This window comes from Prionailurus bengalensis, chromosome E2 (assembly GCF_016509475.1).
Source record: "Prionailurus bengalensis isolate Pbe53 chromosome E2, Fcat_Pben_1.1_paternal_pri, whole genome shotgun sequence".
Classification (NCBI taxonomy): domain Eukaryota; kingdom Metazoa; phylum Chordata; class Mammalia; order Carnivora; family Felidae; genus Prionailurus; species Prionailurus bengalensis.
Window position 1 is genome coordinate 47,655,459 of NC_057352.1, and position 22,457 is coordinate 47,677,915.

At 49.4% G+C, this 22,457-nt stretch overlaps 2 protein-coding genes across 4 annotated transcripts in view; one reads left to right on the plus strand and one right to left on the minus strand.

The window, feature by feature from the left end:
- PMFBP1 (polyamine modulated factor 1 binding protein 1) overlaps positions 1-4,492 on the plus strand; it is a 50,765-nt gene extending 46,273 nt beyond the window's left edge. Inside the window, exon 21 of one of the 2 annotated variants that reach the window (XM_043599561.1) lies at positions 4,152-4,492. In XM_043599561.1, the coding sequence (XP_043455496.1) occupies positions 4,152-4,168 (17 nt within the window). In that variant the 3' untranslated portion in view covers positions 4,169-4,492. Of the gene's footprint in view, positions 1-1,053; positions 2,843-4,151 lie in introns of those variants that run through there. The other variant, XM_043599565.1, reaches the window with a different exon arrangement.
- On the minus strand, positions 2,951-22,424 carry DHX38 (DEAH-box helicase 38). Of its 2 annotated transcripts, XM_043599558.1 has the most exons (27): positions 22,148-22,424; positions 19,807-20,146; positions 19,271-19,458; positions 18,519-18,620; positions 17,557-17,704; positions 17,284-17,402; positions 17,057-17,133; positions 16,435-16,590; positions 15,756-15,917; positions 15,454-15,561; positions 14,994-15,106; positions 13,299-13,436; positions 12,500-12,686; positions 12,179-12,364; positions 11,653-11,793; positions 11,193-11,303; positions 10,981-11,097; positions 10,709-10,816; positions 10,048-10,160; positions 9,106-9,314; positions 8,827-8,981; positions 8,242-8,397; positions 8,011-8,145; positions 7,684-7,809; positions 6,842-6,937; positions 5,295-5,416; positions 2,951-3,445 (listed from the first exon to the last, which is right to left on the minus strand). In XM_043599558.1, the coding sequence occupies exons 2-27, from the start codon at positions 20,127-20,129 to the stop codon at positions 3,361-3,363; spliced, it is 3,681 nt and encodes a 1,226-aa protein (XP_043455493.1). In that variant the 5' UTR covers positions 20,130-20,146; positions 22,148-22,424; the 3' UTR covers positions 2,951-3,360. The 2 variants fall into 2 exon arrangements, with proteins under 2 accessions (XP_043455493.1, XP_043455494.1); XM_043599559.1 differs by lacking the exon at positions 18,519-18,620 and having other exon boundaries at positions 22,148-22,421.
- Positions 22,425-22,457: the final 33 nt, after the last annotated feature.

Here is a 22,457-nt window from a genome sequence, read left to right on the forward strand (position 1 = left end):
TGATCTCACGGTCCGTGAGTTCGAGCCCTGCGTCGGGCTCTGTGCTGACAGCTCAGAGCCTGGAGCCTGTTTCAGATTCTGTGTCTCCCTCTCTCTCTGCCCCTCCCTCGCTCGTGCTCTGTCTCTCTCTGTCTCAAAAATAAATAAATATTAAAAAAATAAATTAAAAAAAAAAAGAAAAGGTATCATATATTTTGGCCAAGATAATAATAGCTGGATACTTTTTTTTTTTTTTAAAGAGAGGGAAAGTGAGAGAGAATCTCAAGCAGGCTCCACACCCAGCATGGAGCCCAACATGGGGCTCAATCTCACAATTGTGAGATCATGACCTGACCAAGATCAAGAGTTGGATGCTCAACTGACTGAACCACCCAGGAGCCCCAATAGCTGGATACTTTGAATGTTGTACATTTTTTCAAAGTTATCTTTCACTTCCTGTGGGGTGACTACACCAGAGCATGGCAGGTAGTGGGTTACAGAAAGGGCAGAGCAGGAAAACACAGATATGTCACCCCAGCCATCTGGCCCTGTGAGCCCAGCTAGGGAGGAGATCTGATGGGATAGAGGAGTTGAACTTATAGAAATGTAGTTTCTCTAAAGATAAGACAAAGGGCAGGGAAGTTGAGTGTTGCCTAATTATAATTCTTTAAGAAATAACCAAAGGGGTTTCTAAAAGGTACTTTGAATAGCTGATATTAGAAATGGTCTCTGTAGGATATAGCGATGGTGGACACTTGTTCATTATAAATTTGTTCAAATGCATCAAATATGTACCACCAAGAGTGAAGCCTAATGTAAACTATGAGTTCGGTGGGATAATGTGCCAATGTAGGTTCATCAGTCGTAACAAGTGAACCACTCTGGTGGGGGATGTTGATGGTGGGGGAGGCTATGCGTGTGTGGGAGCAGTGGGTATATGGGAAATTTCTGTACTTCCTGCTCAATTTTGCTGCACACTGGAAACTGTCCTAAAAAGTAACAAAAAAAAAAAAATTAGTGCTTCAGCCACCCATTGAGAAGATGTCACTCAGATTCTGATATCTGGGCCCACAGAATCCTTTGCAACAGATTCTCTTGGATCCACCTGGAGTATAATTTTCTCCACTGAGCTGAAGAAACCCAGAGCAAACATCAGCCCCCTCAGGCTGTCTTACTAAAGGGAAGGAGAAGTTCATTGGCATCACCATGTTGCCCCATAAGCACTTGTCTTTTGAGCCTTCTCTCCACAGCCCAACTGAGGAGGAAGTTTCCTGCCATAGACAAGACCTTGCAAACAAGCTCTGGAGTCCCCAGAATAAACCCCCATCTCAGCCCAAGACCCACAACTGCTGACATGTGTCTAAAGTACCATCAACTAGGCATTTAAGGATAGATGCCCATGACTGAGAGCAACAGGGGGTCCCGAGAAAGATGTCCAGTTCAACAGCCTCACTGTTCCTTCACACCAGGAGAAAACCTAAAAGCCAATCTCCAGAATCCCCTTCAGGGTTTTTGTCAAAGACATGCTTTTGTATCCCTGGGGGCAGAAATCAGTTATTATCTGAGGAAGAGGTGTAAGAATCAGAATATTAAAGTGGGAAGGAACTTTAAGGTGGATCTGAACAGAAAGCATCCATAATTTAAAAGAAAATATTAGAGAAAGAGGTCCAGACAGACTCTTGTACAGAAGTTCCAACACCAAAACAGATTTGGGAAGTGCTGCTGGGGGGTGGGGAGCCTCCCCAAGCACCCTGTGGCACCTGGTGTGGCAGGTGTCCTTGCAGGTGCTCCTTGTTTTTAAATGAGAAGTTTGGGTTGACCCATGGTTTTCATCATCTCTGGCTTCATGTTTGTGATCTAAGGAATCGGAAGGTAAGTTCATGACCAAGGTCACAGCCTGTGTGTTAGTAACAAAGCCATTCACTGGAACCTCCATTTCCCCCCGTTCTTCTGCATCCCAAGCCCACATCTGTAAACAGATCACATACCCAGCTTACTTCTTTCCACAGAGCAGGTAGACACCTTCTGCTAGCCCTTCAACTTGGTGCCATGATTAGAAGCCTTCCCAGAGGGGCAGCCAGAAGCCCTTTCTTCACTCCAGAGCCATGAAAAATCCGTTTCTACCTGAATTCCCAATAAAGGCAGTTAGAGGTAAAAAGAATGGAAGTGGAGGTGGTAGCTGGTGCTGGCTGGCAAAGCCAAGCTTCCAAATTCATCTGTAAAATTGACTTAAATTTTAAATTCACATCCCAGGAACAAAGTGAGAAAGGGAATAGAAGTAATAGCAGCATGACCCACGGGGCTGGAGCTGAGTGCTGGCCTGGGATCAAGGTGCTTCTGAGCCCCAAGCCAACCCCAGCAGTGATTCAGCCCTGACACAGAACCTTGCAACCAGCACACCCAGCAGAAGCCCAACCCCAGGGGATCACAAAATAAAGACCGTGCGTGATGCAAAGGGCCAAATACCCAAAGAGCCACCTCAGCAGATACAGGCTGCTTAACAAGAGAAAAGCTTAGTGATTTCAGCGCAAGGATCATCCTTTACACAAAAATCAAGAAGCAGTATGTTACACTAGTTTTGCCAATACAGCACCCTTACACACGCAGAGCAAACTTCTGCCATTCTGAGCAAGAGAGCAGCCAACCCACACCTGGGGAAGGGAAGAGGGCACATGGCTACTCACCTCCCTCCCACTTGGCCATTGGCCAGCCTTGTCCTGCCCACCAGCCTTGGGAACAGTGAGGCGCCCTCAGAGTTTGGCCCGCCTAGTGCCCCAGGCCATTATCTGTCCCTGCCAGCTGTGTCCCACCCTGCCAACCCTCTTCTAAGAGGACTGCCTGGAGAACAGAAATAAAGTGAGGTGAGATTTTAGAAGGAGCCACCTAAAGAAAGTCCAGTCAGCGTCTTGCCCATCTTCTATCATTATGTAATTTAGGGCAGCGAGGGAAAAAGGAACAGTCCAAAATGCAATAACGTTTTACAAACAATAAATTTATTTCCAAATCCTGAATTATAACCAAATTACAATTCCCTGTAGGTCTATTTTGCTGCTTTACACAGAATTTTAAAAAACCATAGTTACGGCCAAGTCATTTATACACCAAGCGTCCCAGGAATGGTTTATTTGGACACAGTGGGTCTGGCCAGCTCTCACTGCCCTGGCAGCTCTCGCTGCTCCGCACCCTGACCTGCACCCCTGCACCAAGGAACTGCCACTCCCTCTGTTGTAGAGCTGGCCCCTGCAGGAGCTTCCCCGGGGGCTGTGATGTACACAGACGAAAGTGCGCAGATGAAAGGGTTTTGTTGGCAGGCCCCGGATGCTCTGGCCACAGGGCTCAGGACTCAACACACGCTGCATCCTCTGCAGGGAGAGCCTCGGCTCAGAGCCCAAAGCGGGCTGGCGTGCGGCGAGGGGTCATGGGTTCCCCTTGCTCCTTCCGACCTGGAGTGTAGATTTTTGTAGACCTGGAGACACGGAAAGAGGGGTGAGGAATCACACTGCTACTCACGCCAACCAGGATGCACAGCACAGCAAGGAGCCTGAGGCCTTGCTCTTTCCGTGTGTGAGCAGGCTTTGGGGCTGAACGGTCTTCTCCCCCAGCACATTTCCCCCCTGCTGCCATCCCCATTTGTGATGGGGAGCAGAGTAACAGCACCACCTGACTCTGATACCCACCAAGGACTGTTGGCAGCTAAATTTTTTAACAATTCCTTTCATGCCTCCCAGGTGAACTATGGAAGCAGTCTTCCAGCCACCTCACCAGACGGCCACTCCACCTTCTAATAAAGAATCTGGCTGGCCCTAGTCCCCAGTCCTGGGAGGTCATCTCTAAAACCTCAAGATTTCCAGAGGGATTGAGTGTCTCTGTTACACATGGTAACATCTGATAGTTTATCCTAACAAGAGGACTCAGGATAAGGGCTGGCCCAGCTAGAAAGACCAAGTACGTGGGACGCCTGGGTGGCTCAGTCGGTTAAGCGGCCGACTTCGGCTCAGGTCATGATCTTGTGGTCCGTGGGTTTGAGCCCCGCGTCAGGCTCTGTGCTGACAGCTCAGAGCCTGGAGCCTGTTTCGGATTCTGTGTCTCCCTCTCTCTGACCCTCCCCCGTTCATGCTCTGTCTCTCTCTGTCTCAAAAATAAATAAACGTTAAAAAAAATTGTTTTTAAAGAAAAACCAAGTACGTGACCAGAAGGCTATACTTTGAGACTCACGATATCAGCTCAGCCTCTATGGAAAGGAAGCTGGAGACTGAGTCAATCACATGGATACATACTCAACCATTCGTGACTATGTAATGAAACCCCAATAAAGCTCTGGACGCTGAAACTTCCCTGGCTAGCAATGCTCTGTGCATACTATCACACACCAATGGGCCAGGAGGGTAATGTGGCCCCGAGGACAACGGAAGCTTCTCACTTGGGACCATCCCAGACCTCACTCTATGCATCTCTCCCTTGGTGCTGATTTGTAATCTTTGGCTATAATAAAATTGTAATCTCAAACACAGTACTTTCCTGAGTTCTGTGAGTTATTCTAGCAACTTATTCTAGCAACTTATTCTAGCAAGTTATCAAATGGCGGGGGAGTCCATGCAGATCCCCAAATATGTAGCAAGGTGGTCAGAAGTGAGAGGGATCTTTAGCACACCCCAAGTTATAGCTGGTGTCTGAAGTAAAGGCAGTTTTTTGGGTTTTTTTTGTTTTTGTTTTTTTTTCAGAGAGAGACAGAGCGTGAGCAGGGGAGGGGCAGAGAGAGAGAGGGAGACACAGAATCTGAAGCAGGTTCCAGGCTCCAAACTGTCAGCACAGAGCCTGACACGGGGCTTGAGCTCAGAGAGTGCGAGATCACGACCCAAGCTCCAGTTGGACACTTGACTGGCTGAGCCACCCAGGTGCCCCTGAAGTGAAGGCAGTCTTGTGGAGAACTGTGCCCTTCACCTGTGAAGTCTGACCTGACTCCAGGCACCAGCAGACACAGAAGCCCAAGACTCTCCTCCCGTCTCCACGTGATTTCCAAGCCCTAGTCTGTCGGTAGAGCTATAAGCCCTGCCTACTTCTCCAGCCCACTGCAGGCCTCAGTACAACATGACAATGACCAGGAGCTGCAGATGTATCACTGCCCCTTGAGAGTATGTCTGGAACTCCTCCCATGCCTCCATGGAACCAGTCAACTTCTGTGACCAGCTCAGCTCCACACACTCAAATTTTAGATCACCGGCCTGCATGGGGACCTGCTCAGTCTATCGGGCTGCTCCCCAGAGCCTCCCAGGGGCAGGCACCATCCCAGCCAGGGTCCCGAGGCCGCAGCCCACCTGACACTGCCCAGAGGGCTGCGCTTTTCTTGCTCCTGCCGGCGGGCTCGCAGCTGCTCCTCAGCCAGTGCCATCTCCTCCTCCATGGCAGAGGCTTCCTCTTTGGCCCGTCGGCGGTTCTCCTAGAAAAGGGAGGGCGAGGTACTGGGGACCACCACCAGCAGGTGGAGAGCCTTGTCCCACCCATCTCCCCACCACAAGCCAGGTGCCGTGTACACAGTGCCAGCAACCAGAGGCGGGGCCACATGGCTCCCTGCCCCAACACCAAGGCCATCTATTCTTTTGAGGCCGGTTCGTTGATTCAAGACAGACACAACACGATTCAGTCCTAACCCTATCGTGTCTCAGCTCTCCACTCAATTCCGTAAGTACTTTCACTCTCTTACCAAGTTCACAGTAATGCCAGGAAGTACAAGAAATAGGGAAGACACGATCAGCTGGCTGGGAAGAACAGACATAAGGAAGGTGTGCACAGACCCAGTGTGGACAGTACATACAAGAGAGGAAGGAAAGCCCCCCACAGTCTGAAGCCCTGAAGGACAGCTCGAGGCAGCAGCCATCCACGTACGCGAAGAGCATGAGGAGGTGGAGCGGCAGGAAGACAATCTATCCTGGAGGAATCAGGCAGAACCACTGACCACTCTCAGCATCCCCAAAAGTGGGGCCACCAGCCCTTACGTGCTTCCTGATAGGATCTAAAAGGAAGTTCACGGCACTGCACACATTTGTGCATCTTTGCCCAACACAGCTGAACCTGAATCTTATCAGGCTTTTGGATTAATTACTAGTTTACAGAAAGAACATGGGACAGAGGCACAAGTTAAACGCCATCACAAAAAGCAATCGGCCAAATACAGAAAATGGAATATTCTACAAGTGACCTGGTCTCTCCAAGTAATCAATGCCATAATAAAGAATGAGAACAGAGCACATTCTAGAACATAACACTTACACATATACCAACTAACTGTAACATTCAGATTCTGATTCGAGCAAATCAAATCATATGAGTTTATCTTTGAAACAAATGACAAAATATGAATAAGGACTGGAAGACATTAAGGATTAATTCTGTTGAGTGATAATGGCAAAAAGGTTACATTTTAAAAACCAGTCTTTTTAGAGATGTTTACTCAAGTATTTATTGGTGAAATAAAGTGTCAGAGAGAGGCTTTAAAATTTTTTCTAAGAAAAAAAATTAGCATATGGAGAAGAGGAGGAATAAGCCAAATAGGCCTGACCAACATGTTGAACATTATGGAGATTCGGTAAGGAATACATGACAGCTCCCTATACTGTTTTTTATACTTCTATGAATATTTGGACTTTTCAATAATAAGGTTTTTTTTAAAAGGCTCATCCGACCAAGCAACTGGAGCAGATGGGCGAAAATCTACCATACCAACCTGGCTCCATCACAGCTTTTATGTTTGAGAGAGAAGTAAGGAGGACAGGGGTCAGGTGAGGATGTGTCTTCAATCCCGGGCTGTGAGAAAAATGGGTCCCACGGGCAAACAGAACCTCTGTGGCGAGCGCGGGATGCTTACCTGCCGAGACTTTCCCGCCTGTTTGACGCTGTAGAACATGGGGCCCAGCTCCGCCAGCCACTCTCCATCCACAGCAGTGACACACTGCATGTACTCCTGCAGGCAGAAGGGTCACAAAGCGGTGGTCACAGGAAGGCCAATGCTTTGGGCCGTCCCTCACCGAGTAGTTCCACAATCGGGACCTACGTGGGAAGGGCCTGACCCCCAGCCCTGTGAGGCTGAAAAAGGCAGACATAAGCCCCAGACACTGGAATTTTAATCCTTTCTCCCAAATCCCTCCATGCTTGAAAAAAGGCCCCTCCCCCACGCCCAGTATCCAAGAGAAAAGGCCTAACCCCTCAGAAAGCCTTTTTTTTTTTTTTTTAATTTTTAAATGTTTATTTATTTTTGAGACAGAGACAGAGTGCGAGCGGGGGAGGGGCAGAGTGAGAGGGAGACACAATCCGAAACAGATTCCAGGCTCTGAGCTGTCAGCACAGAGCCCAATGTGGGGCCTGAACTCACAAACCGTGAGATCATGACCCGAGCTGAAGTCAGACACTTAACCAACTGAGCCACCCAGGCTCCCCAGAAAACCCTTCTAATGACACCAACAGGGGTTGCTCATCCCTGGCAGCAAGTAACAAACAATCCTGCTGGCATAGCTGAGGTCACTGGCATCTGAAGGTTAATTCCAAGTAAGCATCCTCAAATCCTCAAATCTCTCAATTCGTCTCAAAGCAACACATGTGGCCTCAAGTCTCCCAGGCTCAAAGCTCACACAGGAAGGCAATGAAGGGTTACAAAGGCCCAGCCCAGCCAGGTAGGCCCACGTCAAGTACACTGCGTCAGAGAAGACTCACCTTGGTGGTCATGACCAGCTCGTGATACACTATGTAGTCTGGGGTGTAGCCCATTCCAAAGAGGGAGCTGGTGGGGTGCAAGTGGCAGGGCATCCCTGTCCGGATATTCACATACTCCCCAATTCCCTAGGGCAGAGACACAAAAGGTGGCCACATCAGGACAATACTGCTCATCTGGGCAGCCACTCCATCCCAGGTCTTGACAAAGGCCTTGGTGGGGAAAACCCAGGTCTATAGGACTGTACAATGAGAATGAAAGAACTCCGCGCTGGTATGATTATCAGGCCGGGAAAGGGCCACAACTCCCTCAGGCTCCTCTGGGCTCACCTTGAGCTTGGCTGCCTGGTGGAAATAGGCAGCACAGATACACTTCCTGACGATGTCCCAGTCAGTGCCACACGAGGCCAGGCTCATCCGCTGCTGTACCATGATGTCCTTGAGCTGAGCCCGCACCTCCCGGACCTAGAGAAGGACACAGGGCAGGCAAGGATGAAGCCCGCCTTCTCCTGCCTCCCCGCCTCACCCCAACATCCTGCTTATCTGGGCGACTGCCCCCACCTTCCGCATGGCCTTGGCATGGATGAAATGATCATTACACCAGATGGTGGAGTAATTATTATTCTTCCACTGCAGGTAGACATTCAGGTAGGTCAAATGATCACTCTCGGGGACAGCAAACTTCTCCCGGATTTGATCACTCTCCTCCTCTCGGCCCTAGGAAGGAAAAAGGACCCTTACTGTAAGCACGGGGAGTCCAGGCCCACTGCAAGGATCCCGGAGCTTTTCACACTGTTACCTGCTTGCACGCACAGCTTTAAACACATCAGTGTGTTACCCTAACGATCCAGGGAAAATAACGTAGCTTCTGACAAAACATCTACTCTAAAACGTGACAGCGCAGGCACAACTATACCAGACGATAAGAAATTTCCAAATCACCTGAAAACCACTGATCTAGCCCATGCTTTCCCCTACCCCAACCTGCTTAACAGAAAGCAGTAATACCACTCTTTGGAAACTTTGACTCCCATGCCTCTGTTCCATTTTAATGATACAGAAAGAAACCAGTCCTCTCTAACCCTTCCTCAACCCGGTAAAGCCCCCTGCAGCTTCGAGGAGAGCAGAGCGGCCACCACCACCAACCTTGGGCCTGTAGAAGATGGCTGGCACCGAGAGCATGGACACAATGAGCAGGATCTCGGAGCTGCAGCCCATGTCACAGGACACGATGAGCATCTTGGACAGGGCGGGGTCCAGCGGGAACTCTACCATCAGCCGCCCAGTCGAGGTCAGCCCACCTGGGAGAAGAGCGAATCCAGACATTCGGTGGACACAGTGAAGTAAACGAGGAGCGAAACTGACCGCCAGAGCCCGTGAGTACCACCACCACCACCCCCATCTCCAGCTCCCGGGGCTCGGCACCTGTGTTGTCCAGGGCCCCAAGGATCCAGAGCTGATACATGGAGTTGAGCATGTTGTCCTCGGGGGGCGGGTCCATGAAGTGGAACTGCAGCAGGTCCTGCACCCCGAGGGACTTCAGCAGCAGCACCACGTTGGCCAGGTTAGTCCTCTGGATCTCGGGCACCGTGGTCGTCAGGAGCTCGTTCTTGTAGGCGCTCTGGGTGTAGAGCCTGCCGGGAAGAAGACCACACTCTGCTGCATCTACCGCCTCGGGGCCCAGCTGCCCGCGCAGGGGTCCCTGCAGTGGAAGACCCAATGCTACCCCAGCTTTGCCCTGCACCTGCACCTGCACCCCACAGAGGTCAGTACGGAAGAAAGCCACAGGCAGGGAGGACAAGTTCTCATTTCTTTCCCCACCTGCCTTGTTCTCTCTGAATCCCAGATTTCCACCCATTCAAATCAGTCCTGCCAATTGACTCTTCTGCTGGAGTCTCCTACATATTTGTTTCAATTCTGGAACCAATGAGCCTGGGACGAGATTTATGGCTCGGTTTTGTTTTCTTTATGCTCTTCTGTATTTTCTGAATTTCTGTAGCGAATACGTTATTTTTTAAAACACGAAAATCAGAAAAATTAACTGCAGAAGTGTAACAGGAGCCAAGATATAATCTGCTCAGACTTAGCCTGTGAGAGTCTTCAGGTGCAGGTACGTTCAACATGGGACTGCCTGACACCCAAAGGTGCTCAGACCTCCAAGCCATCTGGAAAGGCTACTCTTTGGCTCAGCAGCATATGAGGAGCAAACCACCAAGTGGCAGCCCCACCATCAGTCCCGAGCCTCAGGGATCCTAGGGCCAGCATCCCTGTGCTGGATCACAGTCCAGTCCCCACTGCCCCAGCCTGGGCTCCACACTCAGCAATCCCAGCGCTGCCCCAGAGAGCAGGCTAGCACAGGGCTCCTACCTGAAACACTGACCTGGGCCCGTCCTGCCGGCTCGCCCTGACCTCTGGTTGGCATTGGCCTGGCTGATGGGATAGATCTGTAGAGCATCCATGCCAATCCTGGGGTTGAAGACCTAGGAGGGGACAATAAAGAGCTGATTAAGCATAGAGTAAGGGGAAAGAGGGAGGCAACCTTGAGACAAAGACAGACAAACCCTGGTTGCTACGCAGCACAGAGTACAGTGTTTTAGCAATGCAGACAGCCATCCTTTTTCCTTTTTAAGTAGGCTTCATGCCCAGTGTTGAGCCCACTATGGGGCGTGAACTCATGACCCTAAGATCAAGACCTGAGCTGAGATAACAAGTCAGTCGCTTAACCCACCGAGCCACCTTGGTGCCCTGGCAGCCATCCTTTTGAAACCAGGAACCTTAAGAAATTTCCCCACAAATACCAGCTCTGTGGATCTGCACAGAGTTATTAAATCATCTAACTCATGGCGTTATCACAAAGATTAAGTCAATCAAGTGCACAGCAAAATCAGCACTCAAATGTTAGCCTCTTAAATCCAAGTCCCTCCCTCGTTTAAGGGCTAAAGACCCAGGGCCTGCCTTCCCACCACCTACTACATTGAGTTAGCTTCAGGTGAAGGCCCAGGGCCCTAGTGCCTGTGTCTTTTCTTACCTTTAACTTGCAATAACCAGAGTCAATAACAAACATGATGCCATCGACAGTCAGAGATGTCTCGGCAATGTTGGTGGCAACGATACACTTCCGAACTCCATCTGGAGCCTAGAACCAGGCAGGATGTACAAAGAGGGAAGGCTGTAGGCCCTCAGGTAGGAAAGACTCCACAGGGCAAAGAGCACACCCCACCCCTCTCTCTAGTCCTCCCTTGGGAAAATCCAGGGAGACCCAAAGGTGGGTACCCAAGACAGATATTCTTGCTATCACACCTTCTGGAAAATTTTGGCCTGGAGATCAGAAGGCAGCTGGGAGTAGATGGGCAGCACAGCCAAGGCAGGTGCATTCTCTAGTTCCTCCAGATGTTCCACAATCTGGTCTGAGGTCACCTGAGGGCACAGAGAAGAGCCATGAGATACCAGAGCCCCAAACTCCCATATGTAGGATCCTACCTGCTCATCATGGTCATGACCAAGGCACGCACCTCAATGTCCTCTTGGCCAGGCATGAAGATAAGGATATCCCCGGGGGCCCCCGACAGGTGCACCTGTAAGGACTGCTTCACCGCGGCCTCCACATAATCCTCCTGCGGCGTCTGCAACACCAGTCAGAGACATGGTCAAAGGGAAGCATCGAGAGAAATGCAGGCTGGACATCCCTCAGGAACTGGTGGTCAGTCACTGGTATAGGGATAGAGCCAGTGGACTTTCAGGGCTACAGATGGGCCTGACTGCCCTCTCTGGACCCTGCACTGCTGCTCTAATGAAAGAATAAAACTAGACCTCCCCCGAGTACAGTCCTTTGTGTCTCAGACCTAGAGCTAGAGTGCCCCATCTGCCCCACGGTAACCCCAAAATCCTTTCCTGGCTCAGTTCCCTACCCCATGCCCTCCAACTGACTTCTCATCAGAGGTCAGGAATGGTTCAAAAAGGAGGCCTCAGTACCTTGCTGAAGAGAATGTCAACAGGGAAGGTACGACCAGGGATGTGGAAGATGGGAACATTCCCGAAAAAGGCAGCAAATTTCTCTGCATCCATAGTAGCCGATGTGACAATGAGCTTCAGGTCTGAGCGCCTAGCCACCACCTGAGAGAAGAGGTCAGTCCGAGGCTTCCCTATAGATTTGGAACACTTGGCTCCCTCCCTCCAATCTCAGCAACATTACTCACAGATGAAACAAGCTGAAGCTGACACATGGGCACATTAGATTCCTAACAGTCCTGAGGACCAAACCCATAGAGCCACGGCCAAGAGAACCCGGAGTCTCTTGGCTGAGCAAGAACAGAATAAACTACAACCCAGGTCTCAACCTGGCAACCTGGAGGCCTCAGCAAACTCAGGCCTGTCAGAGACCCTCTTGGATCCCCCAGGCAAGACCCCAGCCCACCCGAAGTACCTCGGTCATGAACTACCAACAGGGCATGCATCAAAGCCCCACAGGTGCAGACAGACTGTGCCCCACAGCCCTCACCTCCCGCAGCAGCCCAAAGAGCACATCAGTGTTGAGGGAGCGCTCGTGAGCCTCGTCCATGATGATGGCACTATAGTGATCCAAGTCTGCTTCCCGGAGGGACTCCCGGAGCAGGATCCCGTCAGTCATGTATTTGATCAAGGTGTTTTCTGAGGTGCAGTCTTCAAAGCGGATGGCATAACCCACCTGAAAGTCAGGGAGAGACAGCTCAGAAGCTCTGGGCCCCAGCTCACTGCCCGCATACCCCATGCTGGGCCCAGGCCTTAGGAGGTCAGCTCAAAAGGACGGAAGCTGTACAGCTCAGCCCTCGTGCCCACTCACCTCCTCACCAAGGCTTCCTCCCATTTCTTCACTGACTCTCTTGGCCACCGACATGGCAGCCACACGCCGAGGCTGGGTGCACCCAATCATCCCGTAGTCCGTGTAACCGTCTTCATGCAAGTACTGTGTCAGCTGGGTGGTCTTACCGCTCCCTGTTTCTCCAACCACAATCACGATGCTGTTATCTCTACAAGGGAAAGAAGACGAAGGGCAAATCAGGTCAGGCGGATGGCCACCTCCAATTCTCCAACAAGATGGTGCCACCTCCTATGCCTATGTCTGGCTATCCAAGGAGCACGCCTGCTTAAAGACAGATTTCCCTGGGAAAACAGCCCCGAATGAAGACACCCCCTACAATGTCTAGAAGATAGTAAGGTTTAGGGGTGCCTAGGTGGCTCAGTCAGTTAAGCATCCAAGTCTTGGTTTCAGCTCAGATCATGACCTCATGGTTTGTGAGATTGAGCCCCACATTGGGCTCTGCGTGGACAGCACAGAGCCTGCTTAGGATTCTCTCTCTCTCTGCCCCTCCCTGCTCATGCCCCCTGCCTCTCTCAAAATAAATAAATAAAACATTAAAAAAAAAAAAAGAAAATGGTGAGGTTTAAACAAATGAAATATAACAGAGCAAAGTCGTTTTGCTTATTACTTCATGCAAAGTAGCCCAGGGTATGGAGGTCAGGTAAGAAAAAATTCTCTCCCTTCTCTACCAGATGCAATAGCCCAAAGTAAAAGAGCTACTGAGTAAACACAAGGGACCCAAGGGACACCCAGTCAACACTGGAATTCCTAGACAAGTTACCTGATAATAGTGAGTAGCTCCTGCTGCACAGCAAAGATGGGCAGGTACTGCCTCTGCTCCAGAATCGACTTCTTTTTGGCAAATTCGCTGCTAGCTTCACTCTTTTTCTTCATGTGATCCGCAAACTTCTGCTCCGTCCTGAGAACACACAGCAGCCTAAGCACCCTGCACAATTTCCCACACTGTTTTTCCTGACTGGGTTACTGTCCTTCTTCCTACACCCAAGAACAAGACCCACCTCAACAAGACGCAAGAAATCTTTGAGACACTAGAGCAGCCAGGTGATCCAAGATGTTTCTCGTCTCCTCTGGCCTAAGGGACTAGAACTGCGGTCTGAGAACCATCATCCACAACATACCCAACATTCCCTGGGCAAAGAAAACTAAGTATGACTCAGAGGAGTTCAGGTTAACAAATGGGCCAGTTCTCTGCCCCAAAAAGCTCAACCAGAAGAGGAACTGAGATCACCAGGTAATTATCTTGTACAGAATACCCAGCACAATGCTCAATGCTCGAAAGGCTAAATGGAGGAGTCATGGCTACAGAGTCCTGACCAGGGTCAGACCTCCTCTCTCCTCCTGGCAGGATGGCGGATGGCATGGTCTGTAAAGCTTCATTTTCAAAGAATTGTGAGAAAAAATAGTCCCACTTAGTAGTGACCTCCAGCTTCTACTGAAAGCACACAAATATCTGACACATGTATACACGCCTAGACTCCAAAAAATTTTGTAATTTTCCCAAGACTGCAAAGAGAGAGCGGTTCAGTGCTGCCAGTGGGTGTCCACATGTCCGCTGCCCGCCACTCTCCCGAGAGTCCTGTCCCCCTTTCAGACCTCCCCCCACACCCTGTCAGGCTTCCTATTCTAATTTCTCCATCACTCTCAGTCAGCTAACAATTAATGCCTACGGGATTACATTTATAAACAAGGGCTGACCATCAGTACTGACTTCTCATTTGGGTTATTTCTCAGAGGGGTGCAGGGAATTATTCACTTGGATGCCAGTTCAGTAAGACTTCAGTATGTTCAAAGGATGAGATTCAGGAGGGACATTTGAGTCCAGCCATCTACCCAACGTGTGAACCCCAACAGGCAGCTATCTACCATCTGCTTAAATACCTCTATGAACAGGGAAGCCACTCCCTGGTAAAAACAATCTTTCCTATTTTCAAAACACTGTTAAAAGTGGTTCTTCCTTCCATTAAACTGAAATCTAAGGGGGCAAAGCCTACCTTCCAACACTGAACATCAGAAGTACACTTCAGCACCATGACTAAGACACCAGGCTCCAAAGCTACAATGTCTGGGTCTGAGCATCGCTCCATTTACAGCTGGGTGACCTCAAACAAGTTACTTAACCTCCCTGGGTCTCATCCTCTACACACAAAAAATGGGAAGGAGAGCACCTATCTCGTGGGACTGTCGTTGAGAATTCAGTCAGTATCTGTGAGGCATTTAACGCTGACAGGCACTGAGGTCACTCCTATAGCAGTAGTAGTGGTGGTGGCAGGAATAATATCTAGGAAAAGCTGAAGATGGTAGAAGAGAGACCAGGAGGAAGGGATGAGAACAGACTAGAAGATCCAAAGTGACCTAATTTTTCTGTTCATGAGCCACAAATTCTCTCAGTTCCCCAGCAAGTGTCCTTGAGGGCCCCAGGCTCAGGAGACAGCCCACTGCTGACCAAGACTCCTACCTATAGTCCACTTTACCGTCTTCTGTCAGCGCTTTATCGGGCTCTTCCTCTTTTTTGACACCCATTATATCTCCCAGCTTGGTTCCAGCCAGTTCCCAGTGTTTGTGTTGAGCCTAAAAAAAATACGGAAAGTCTGCTCCATCGTGTAACACAACTGTGGTCCAAGGCAAACCAATCCCACTTGCACAGGAGGCTCCATCTAGCAGGTGGTAAATTCCCACAAAGCCGCAGTGGCCCGGCGCCCACATTCCCTTCTTCTACCTCAAGCCACCAGAGCATCAGGCCCTGTGGTTGTCTTAACAAAGGCCTTGGTGGAGGAACACGAAGCCCTCCTCCAACAGCTGGTTCTTGCTGTGTGAGTGTCCTCGAACTTCCAAGAGGACCTCTACCCATGAGAGCTCATGCAATTTCTAAAAAGAGAAAAAACAGACTCCCAGGCCCCAAAGGACAAGAAACCAACCTTTTTGCGTTCCTTCTGCTCCCTGTGCTTCCGCACTGTTTGACTGCCTTTCCGGGCAATAATGGCCAGGTCAGAAGTAGCATCCTTGACTGGAATCACAGGCTCTGGCTGTAGGTTGGGGAAAAAGAGGAATCCTCCACTGATTGTTACACTCAACAGGAAGGTCCACTTCATGACAGCCCTAATAAATGAAAGGATTTCTATCCTATTGGGATGGGGGCTTTTTTTTTCCTCTTTTTTTTCCCCCCACTCTCAGCTCAATTCTATCTGAGCTTTCTTCTCTCAGGCCCCAGCGGCCTCACCTGCTTGGTGAAGACGATGCGTCCGTCAAGGAAGGGAGGAACCAGGTTGTGCACCATCAGATGCACCTTGGCTGCGCTGTCCTCCTCAAAGTCTTCGTCCACCTCTAGACGATGGACCACTCCACTGGTGAGCATGCGGTTGGTCTCCCAGCGCTCATTATCCTATGAGAACACAACGGGGGGCCGCGCTCAGACTGCAACCACAAGGCATCTGAAAGGTCACTGGGAGAGTCCACACATCAAGTCCTGAGAGAAGGGCCACGCGAGGCCTGGGCCGTAGACATGTCACAGGCCTCTGTACCCTGTGGCTCCTAAGAAAGAAAAGTGACTGATCCCAAACCACCAGCGACATTTTTTCCAAGCAGCAGCCCTTTATATGTGAGTCAGAACCTCTATACAGACACACAAATGGCAAGCATCCACGGCCCCACGCAGAGACACAAAGAACACCCTACTAGTTCCCATCCCAGCATGGAAGGAGGACTACAAGAGAGAGAGATGTTAGGAGATAACTACTGAAAGGTTCTACGCCCACCCTCCTCACACTCTAGAGGCACAGCGACACCCAATACTTCAGCGATGAGAGGCCACCTGCGCTGCCACCATGTGCACAAGGCCCGCACTTCTCCCACATGCCCAACGCCAGCCGGGTTCACTCCAGCTACCGCCAGCAGCCCACCTCATTGATCTGCCTCCGCTGAGCAGAAATGCGCTTCTGCTTCTGTTTATGCAGGTGCTGCTCCCGCCTCCTCACGTAGTCCTCAGAGGAGTAGGCCAGGGGGTTGTGGAACTCATCGTATCCCTCATCCATCATGTACCAGTCCCGGTCAGCTTGCTGCAGCGATGTGACAGAGCGGTGAAAACAAAGAACAGATCGAGTTTATGTGCAAGACAAGACCAGAGGGGAGGTGTCTGGTGAGAAGTCACTGGTGTGGTGGAGCAATGTTTGTGGGAGGTGCAGGAGGAAGACCATGTGCTCTAGGACAAGCCATGTGGAGGACACAGGCGGGAACGGACTATGTGGCCGCCCATCGTGACGGCACTTCTTACATTCACCACACGGTGGCACCAACGCTTAACTAAAACAGGTCTGCCAGTGGCAGGTGAGAAGTTTCACAGAGGAGCCTGTGCCTCTGGAGAGACTCCAAGGCTTCGGGACTGAATCCAGCTCGGCTCTAGAGACTGTCCAGTGCTAACTGCCCTCATCGAAGTCCAATTCCACCAGAGCGTCACTCGTGGCCCATTCACCCATGGAGGTCCACCACTCCTCATTCGGTGCCTCAAAGACATAAGGTTTTTACCCTCTGGTCATCTTCCCACTGCTGCCGTTCCTCTTCTGTGTCAAATGAAATTCCTTCTTCGCCATCCTCCCGTCTTCCTGAAGGAGAACACGCAGCAGGTCAGTCCAAACACCCCCAGCCCCACCAAGAGCCCTGCAAAACCGCGCAGCTCCAGAAGCGCAGCTTTGCTCAGCCTCACTGGGACAAGTGATCCCGCTTCCCTGTCCCCCTCCCTCCCCCTGCCTTACCTCGGCCCCTGGACAGACGGGGTGTGGACCCCAGGTGTCTCCTGTCATCGGCCCATTCGTTGTATTTGTAGGATGGGGTTGGCAGAGGTGTGTCATCTGAGTACCTGCTCCTCACAGACCTGGGAGACCGTGTAACCAGCATCACTAAGTCACTAAGCTGAGACATGTTCCCCAGCTGCCATCTGTTCCCCCAGCCCAGATCCCTTTGCGCTCATCACGTCCACCCTTTGCCACCCACCCAGAGAAACTGGGCTGCTCTGCCCAGAACATCACCTATCGCGATCTCGACTGGACTGCCGATGGCTCCGCTCAGAATCTCGATAGGAAGGTGTCGGGGAAGGCGATTCCCACTGCGAGCGCCTTGAGGAACCACAGCCACTGTCCTCTTCCTCCCAGGTAGACCTTGAAGGGGTAGCTGCATCTGGGGCGACAAAGAACACATCCACCGGAAACCTCTAACTTCACTGGGACACGGCTCTAGTGCTATCAGCCAAAAGTGAATTCCCCAAATCTCTTTCTTTCACTATCGATAGACTTGATATCTACTTGTAACACAATCTTGACAATTTTTAAGGTATCTGGATTTTAATAGGCCAGTTTTCACGTATTTATAACACTTTTCTTTTTTTTAATGTGTTTACAACATCTTGAAGAATATCCAATTTCTCTCAGCAAACATACTCCTCTTAAATATAAACAACTTTTTAAAGTTTATTTATTTATTTTGAGTGTGTGTTGTGTGTGCACAAGTGGGGGAGGAGCAGAGAGAGTGAGAGTGAGAGTGAGAGTGAGAGTGAGAGTGAGAGAGTGAGAGAGAGAGAGAGAGAGAGAGGATGAATCTCAAGCAGGCTCCACACTGCCGGCACAGAGTCCGACGCGGGGCTGAAACCCATGAACCGTGAGATCATGACTTGAGCCAAAGTTGGATGCTTAGCCGACTGAGCCACCCAGGTACCCCTAAATAATTATTTTTAATCAATTCTTCTGTTCCCCAGCTCCCTATTCTTTCCTGCCATTTGGAAAACTGGCCATTCAGTCCACTGGCCTACCAACTTAGAGGAGCATATCCGTCTCAACAGGGAGGTCCAGGGCCTTCCAACCTGACTCAGAACCAAGTATTCCAAGAAGTTCATAGTGGAACCAGCAGTTGACTCTGCCCACGGCATATCAACTGAGGACGCTGCCTTGTATACACTGACCCCTGACAAATCACCACAAGCAACGGCTCGGTCTACCTTTAGGTCGGTGTCTCGGGCTCTCTGGTTCATTTCTTCTGCTGCGCTCTGACCCTCCATCCCGCTCAGATCTGCTGCTGTGTCTGCTTCTATCCCTCTCATCTGTCAAGAGTCACGTGCAGAGCTTAGAAAATGTGTGTCCCATCCTAACTTCCACCCATCTTCACCCTAGAGAAAGGACAGGCCTTCCCACTCACTCACAGGTGCAACCTGCACTGCTCTAATGCGATCCATGGGCTCCTGAAACTCACATATCCCCATTCTTTCAGGGGGAAAAAATAGTTACTGGCTACAAAGTTTCAAACTCACAGTAACAGTTATTTTCCTGCAAGAATTCAAAAAACAATAGTTATAAGTCTACAATGAATACCTGTTAATGGTTACCAATCTATAAGCTATAAAATTTAAATAATACTGAGCAAAGCCAGCGTTGGATTCTATGTCCAGCTTTGCTTCACAGCACTGTCCTTTCTCTGTCACCAACACCAGTGTAAATTCTGGTTTCTTATACACACTGCCTGGTATTGCCTTTATCACCAATTTTCATAATTAAACGAGAACTACACACTCAAGCAAAGCAGCTATGCTGCAAGTGACAGCTCTTAAACAGCCTGCTATTCCCAACCCCAACACTATCAACACCAACAGGGCTCCCTAATTATCAGGCATTAGAAAAATTCCTGCAACAGGAAAGAAGCTGATATGTCCACTCAAATGCTTACTGGCTATAGGAACTAGGCTGGGCTGGTTACCTCTGTCTCTCTTGCGGTCAGAGTCTCGATCCCGTGATCTCTCTTTCTTCCGATCCTTTTCTTCTTTGGACGAGGCATAGACGCCATGTTCCCGCCGCTCCCGCTCTCTCTGCCGACTGCGTTCCCAAAACTCTTCACTCACACCACCAGGATGGGATGGAGTCTCTACCCGAGCAGATCGATAATGCCTGAAACAGAGAGGGCAAGTGGTAAAACGCCCCTCCTTAGGAGAAAAACCTTGCCTCCAAAGGGGGGCTGGCTGGGTGACCTGACCTTTTCCACTTAATCTCCCTACAGGCTTACTGATGGCAACAACCCAAATCATTTCTAATCTTTGTGCTCTACTCTTTAGTCACCTTTGAATGTTCCCCACACATCTGAAGAAAATATCAGTTCCTATCTACTTGAATACTACAGAATCATAATAAAACCATAAAGATCTATATGTCCAACAAGAAAACAGAAATCAACATGGGATGTTATTCCCTGGCCTCCATTCTCATTCCCTTTTGGTCAACCCATCCAAAAGCCTTTACCTGTCTTTTCGGCTATGTCGGCCAGCTTGGTCACTATCTTCCTCCTCAGCATCTCTCTGGTCATCTTTGCTCTCTTCCCAGTCCTTGTAGGAAGAGATTCTGGACTTCTTCTTGTCCTCTCCATCGTCCTTCTCCTCTCGCTCCCTTCGTTTCAGGGAAGCCAACAAGTCCAGTCCCAGCAAGGAAGGGCGGGGGGCAGGGGCCTTGAAGACATGCTGTTCACTGGCTGCACTTTTAGTCTTACAAATAAGACCACCAACCTGAGAGTCCAGATCAGTGCCTTCCAATCGATGGATCGAGGCATCCTCGCTGGTGTCCTCCATGACAGGCTCTGGGATTTCTGTGTAAGGAAGACAACCCATTTTGTATTGGATATAAAAGGAGAAAAGGTATAGCTCTGCTATATCCCAGGATAACTGAAGTTACAGGGATATTCAGGGAGTTAACCTCCCCATCAAGACCAGGATTTGCTTAGCTACCTCTTGCCAAAATCTTTCCATTATGTCACTGACAATCTCAAAAGATCCTCCTACTCCCACTCTGATACACATCAGAAACAGACACACATTCACACACCCACCAAACACCGGGATCCAAGAGGATACCAGGCAAGCACAGTCCTCACGAAGGACACTTACTAGAACATGATGGCATCTAGAAAGGCACTGTAGGGGAAATACCACTAGATTTGAAGTCAGAATCCTCAATTAGAATGCAAGCTTTTGATATTTTCTACTTGTATGATTGTAAGCAGATAACTTAATATTTGGTTAGGCATAATTTCTGTACCTGTGAAACAGAAATATTTTTTGCTTTATTTAGTCCACGGAATTATTATAAGAATCCCACAAGAAAGTGTATGCGAAAGCTCTCTGTAACCATAAAGCCATACATAAAAGTAACTGTCACGTTATTTTATTTGCCATGCTTCTCTGTACTAATCGGGGCTCAACATTTTCTACATGAGCCCTTCTACCTCTCCCTCCCTTTAAACTACAGATACAGCAGAGTAGACATGCTGGGGTATAAAGCTACCATATACTATGTGATCCATATACTAGTGGATTTTTTTGGACCAGCTGTGTTTTGTAGAAAAGAATTACCTCCCGGCAGTTGGGATCTTGTTTAATAACAATCCATGTTCACCAAAAATATTAACAAGAAACACTAGGTTATGAAATGGTTTCCTGAAAAGTATTAAGGTGATTATAAGATTTTCTGACACTCAACGTGTATCAAATTCATTCCTCTTTACGTCCCATTACACACCATCCACTTATACACCGATTCTAGGTGCTTGGATAATTCTCCTCTTTCAGTAAGTCAGTGAAGCAAAGGAACTGTCAAGGTGTAGGGTACCACCAGAATCCAGGATGTTTTGCCCAGTTCTAATTAACATGCACGGCTCTACAGAGAAATATTGCCAAACATAATATCAACACAGACACAAGAGTTGCATTTTGAAAAATGCCATCAGGCAGAAGAGAAAAGACAGAGCTGCATATTGGTGACTTCTGTGCATGTGAGGAAATCTAAACAGGAAGGTAAACATATATATGCTATGCTCAACAGTAGCAGGAACTAAAAAATATACTCCTAGATTGCCAAAGAGAACCTTGTCTATCTTGCTATTACTACAGCCAGCACCTAGTGAAATAAAGTTTGGTGAATAAATGAATGAATGAATTTAAACTGATTAATGGAGAACAGGAAAACAAACATATGTAGAGACAGCAAAGGAAGATCCCAATAGCACAAGACAAGGAGTCTGATAGGACTTAACTAGCTGCTAATAACAAATAAGGAATTAAAAGGACTGGATTCTGGAGAATGATTAGTGACAAAGAAGCCAATTAAGAATAGAAAATTTAGAAAGACTAGATTTACTCATTCAACAATTTTTCATCGAATACCTTCTGTGACCCAATCACTGTTCCGGGCAATAGGAAAAGAACAAAGAACAAAACAGGCAAAAATCCCGCCCTCTTGGAGTTGACATTCTAGTAGAGGAGATCACATAGTAAAGATACCACTATGACAGAGAAGAAAGACACAAGGAGCCCTACTTAGCTCGGCCTCTGCTTGGGAGGGGGCCAATGCAGAGGCCTAAAGAAGGGTGCAGGATGACCCCTGGGCAGCCAGGCAGCAGTACTGACCAGATCAAGGAGAAAGGACGGGAAAGCCCGGACCGGTGCAGCATCCCAAGGGTAAGAAAGGCAAATTGGGTGACAGGGACGAGACCACAAACTCGGACCGGAACCTGAGCGAAGGACCCATATCCGCCGCTTGGAGCTGCCGTAATTGGCGAAGGTCAGGTCAAGAAGAAAGAAAGGACACTCACCTCGCCAAATCCGACTCTTGGGACCTCCTGTCCCAGATTTCGGGGCGCCGGCACCGCCACCCCTCACTCAGATCGCCTCAGAAAGCCAATCCCAAACCTTGAGCGCGGCCATTATTGTCCCATAATACCCTGCGCGATCCCCTCTATCCGTCCAGAGATAACCATCGAGAGCAGCCCGGAAACCGCCAGTTCCTGGCGCCAAGTGTGGTATAGAAAGCAACCAAGCACTCAACGCTAGAGTATCCTCCTCTGGAACCCTGGTCAGAGACATTTCCGAGTCTCGTCGCGACCAATCATAGTTAGCCTGAAA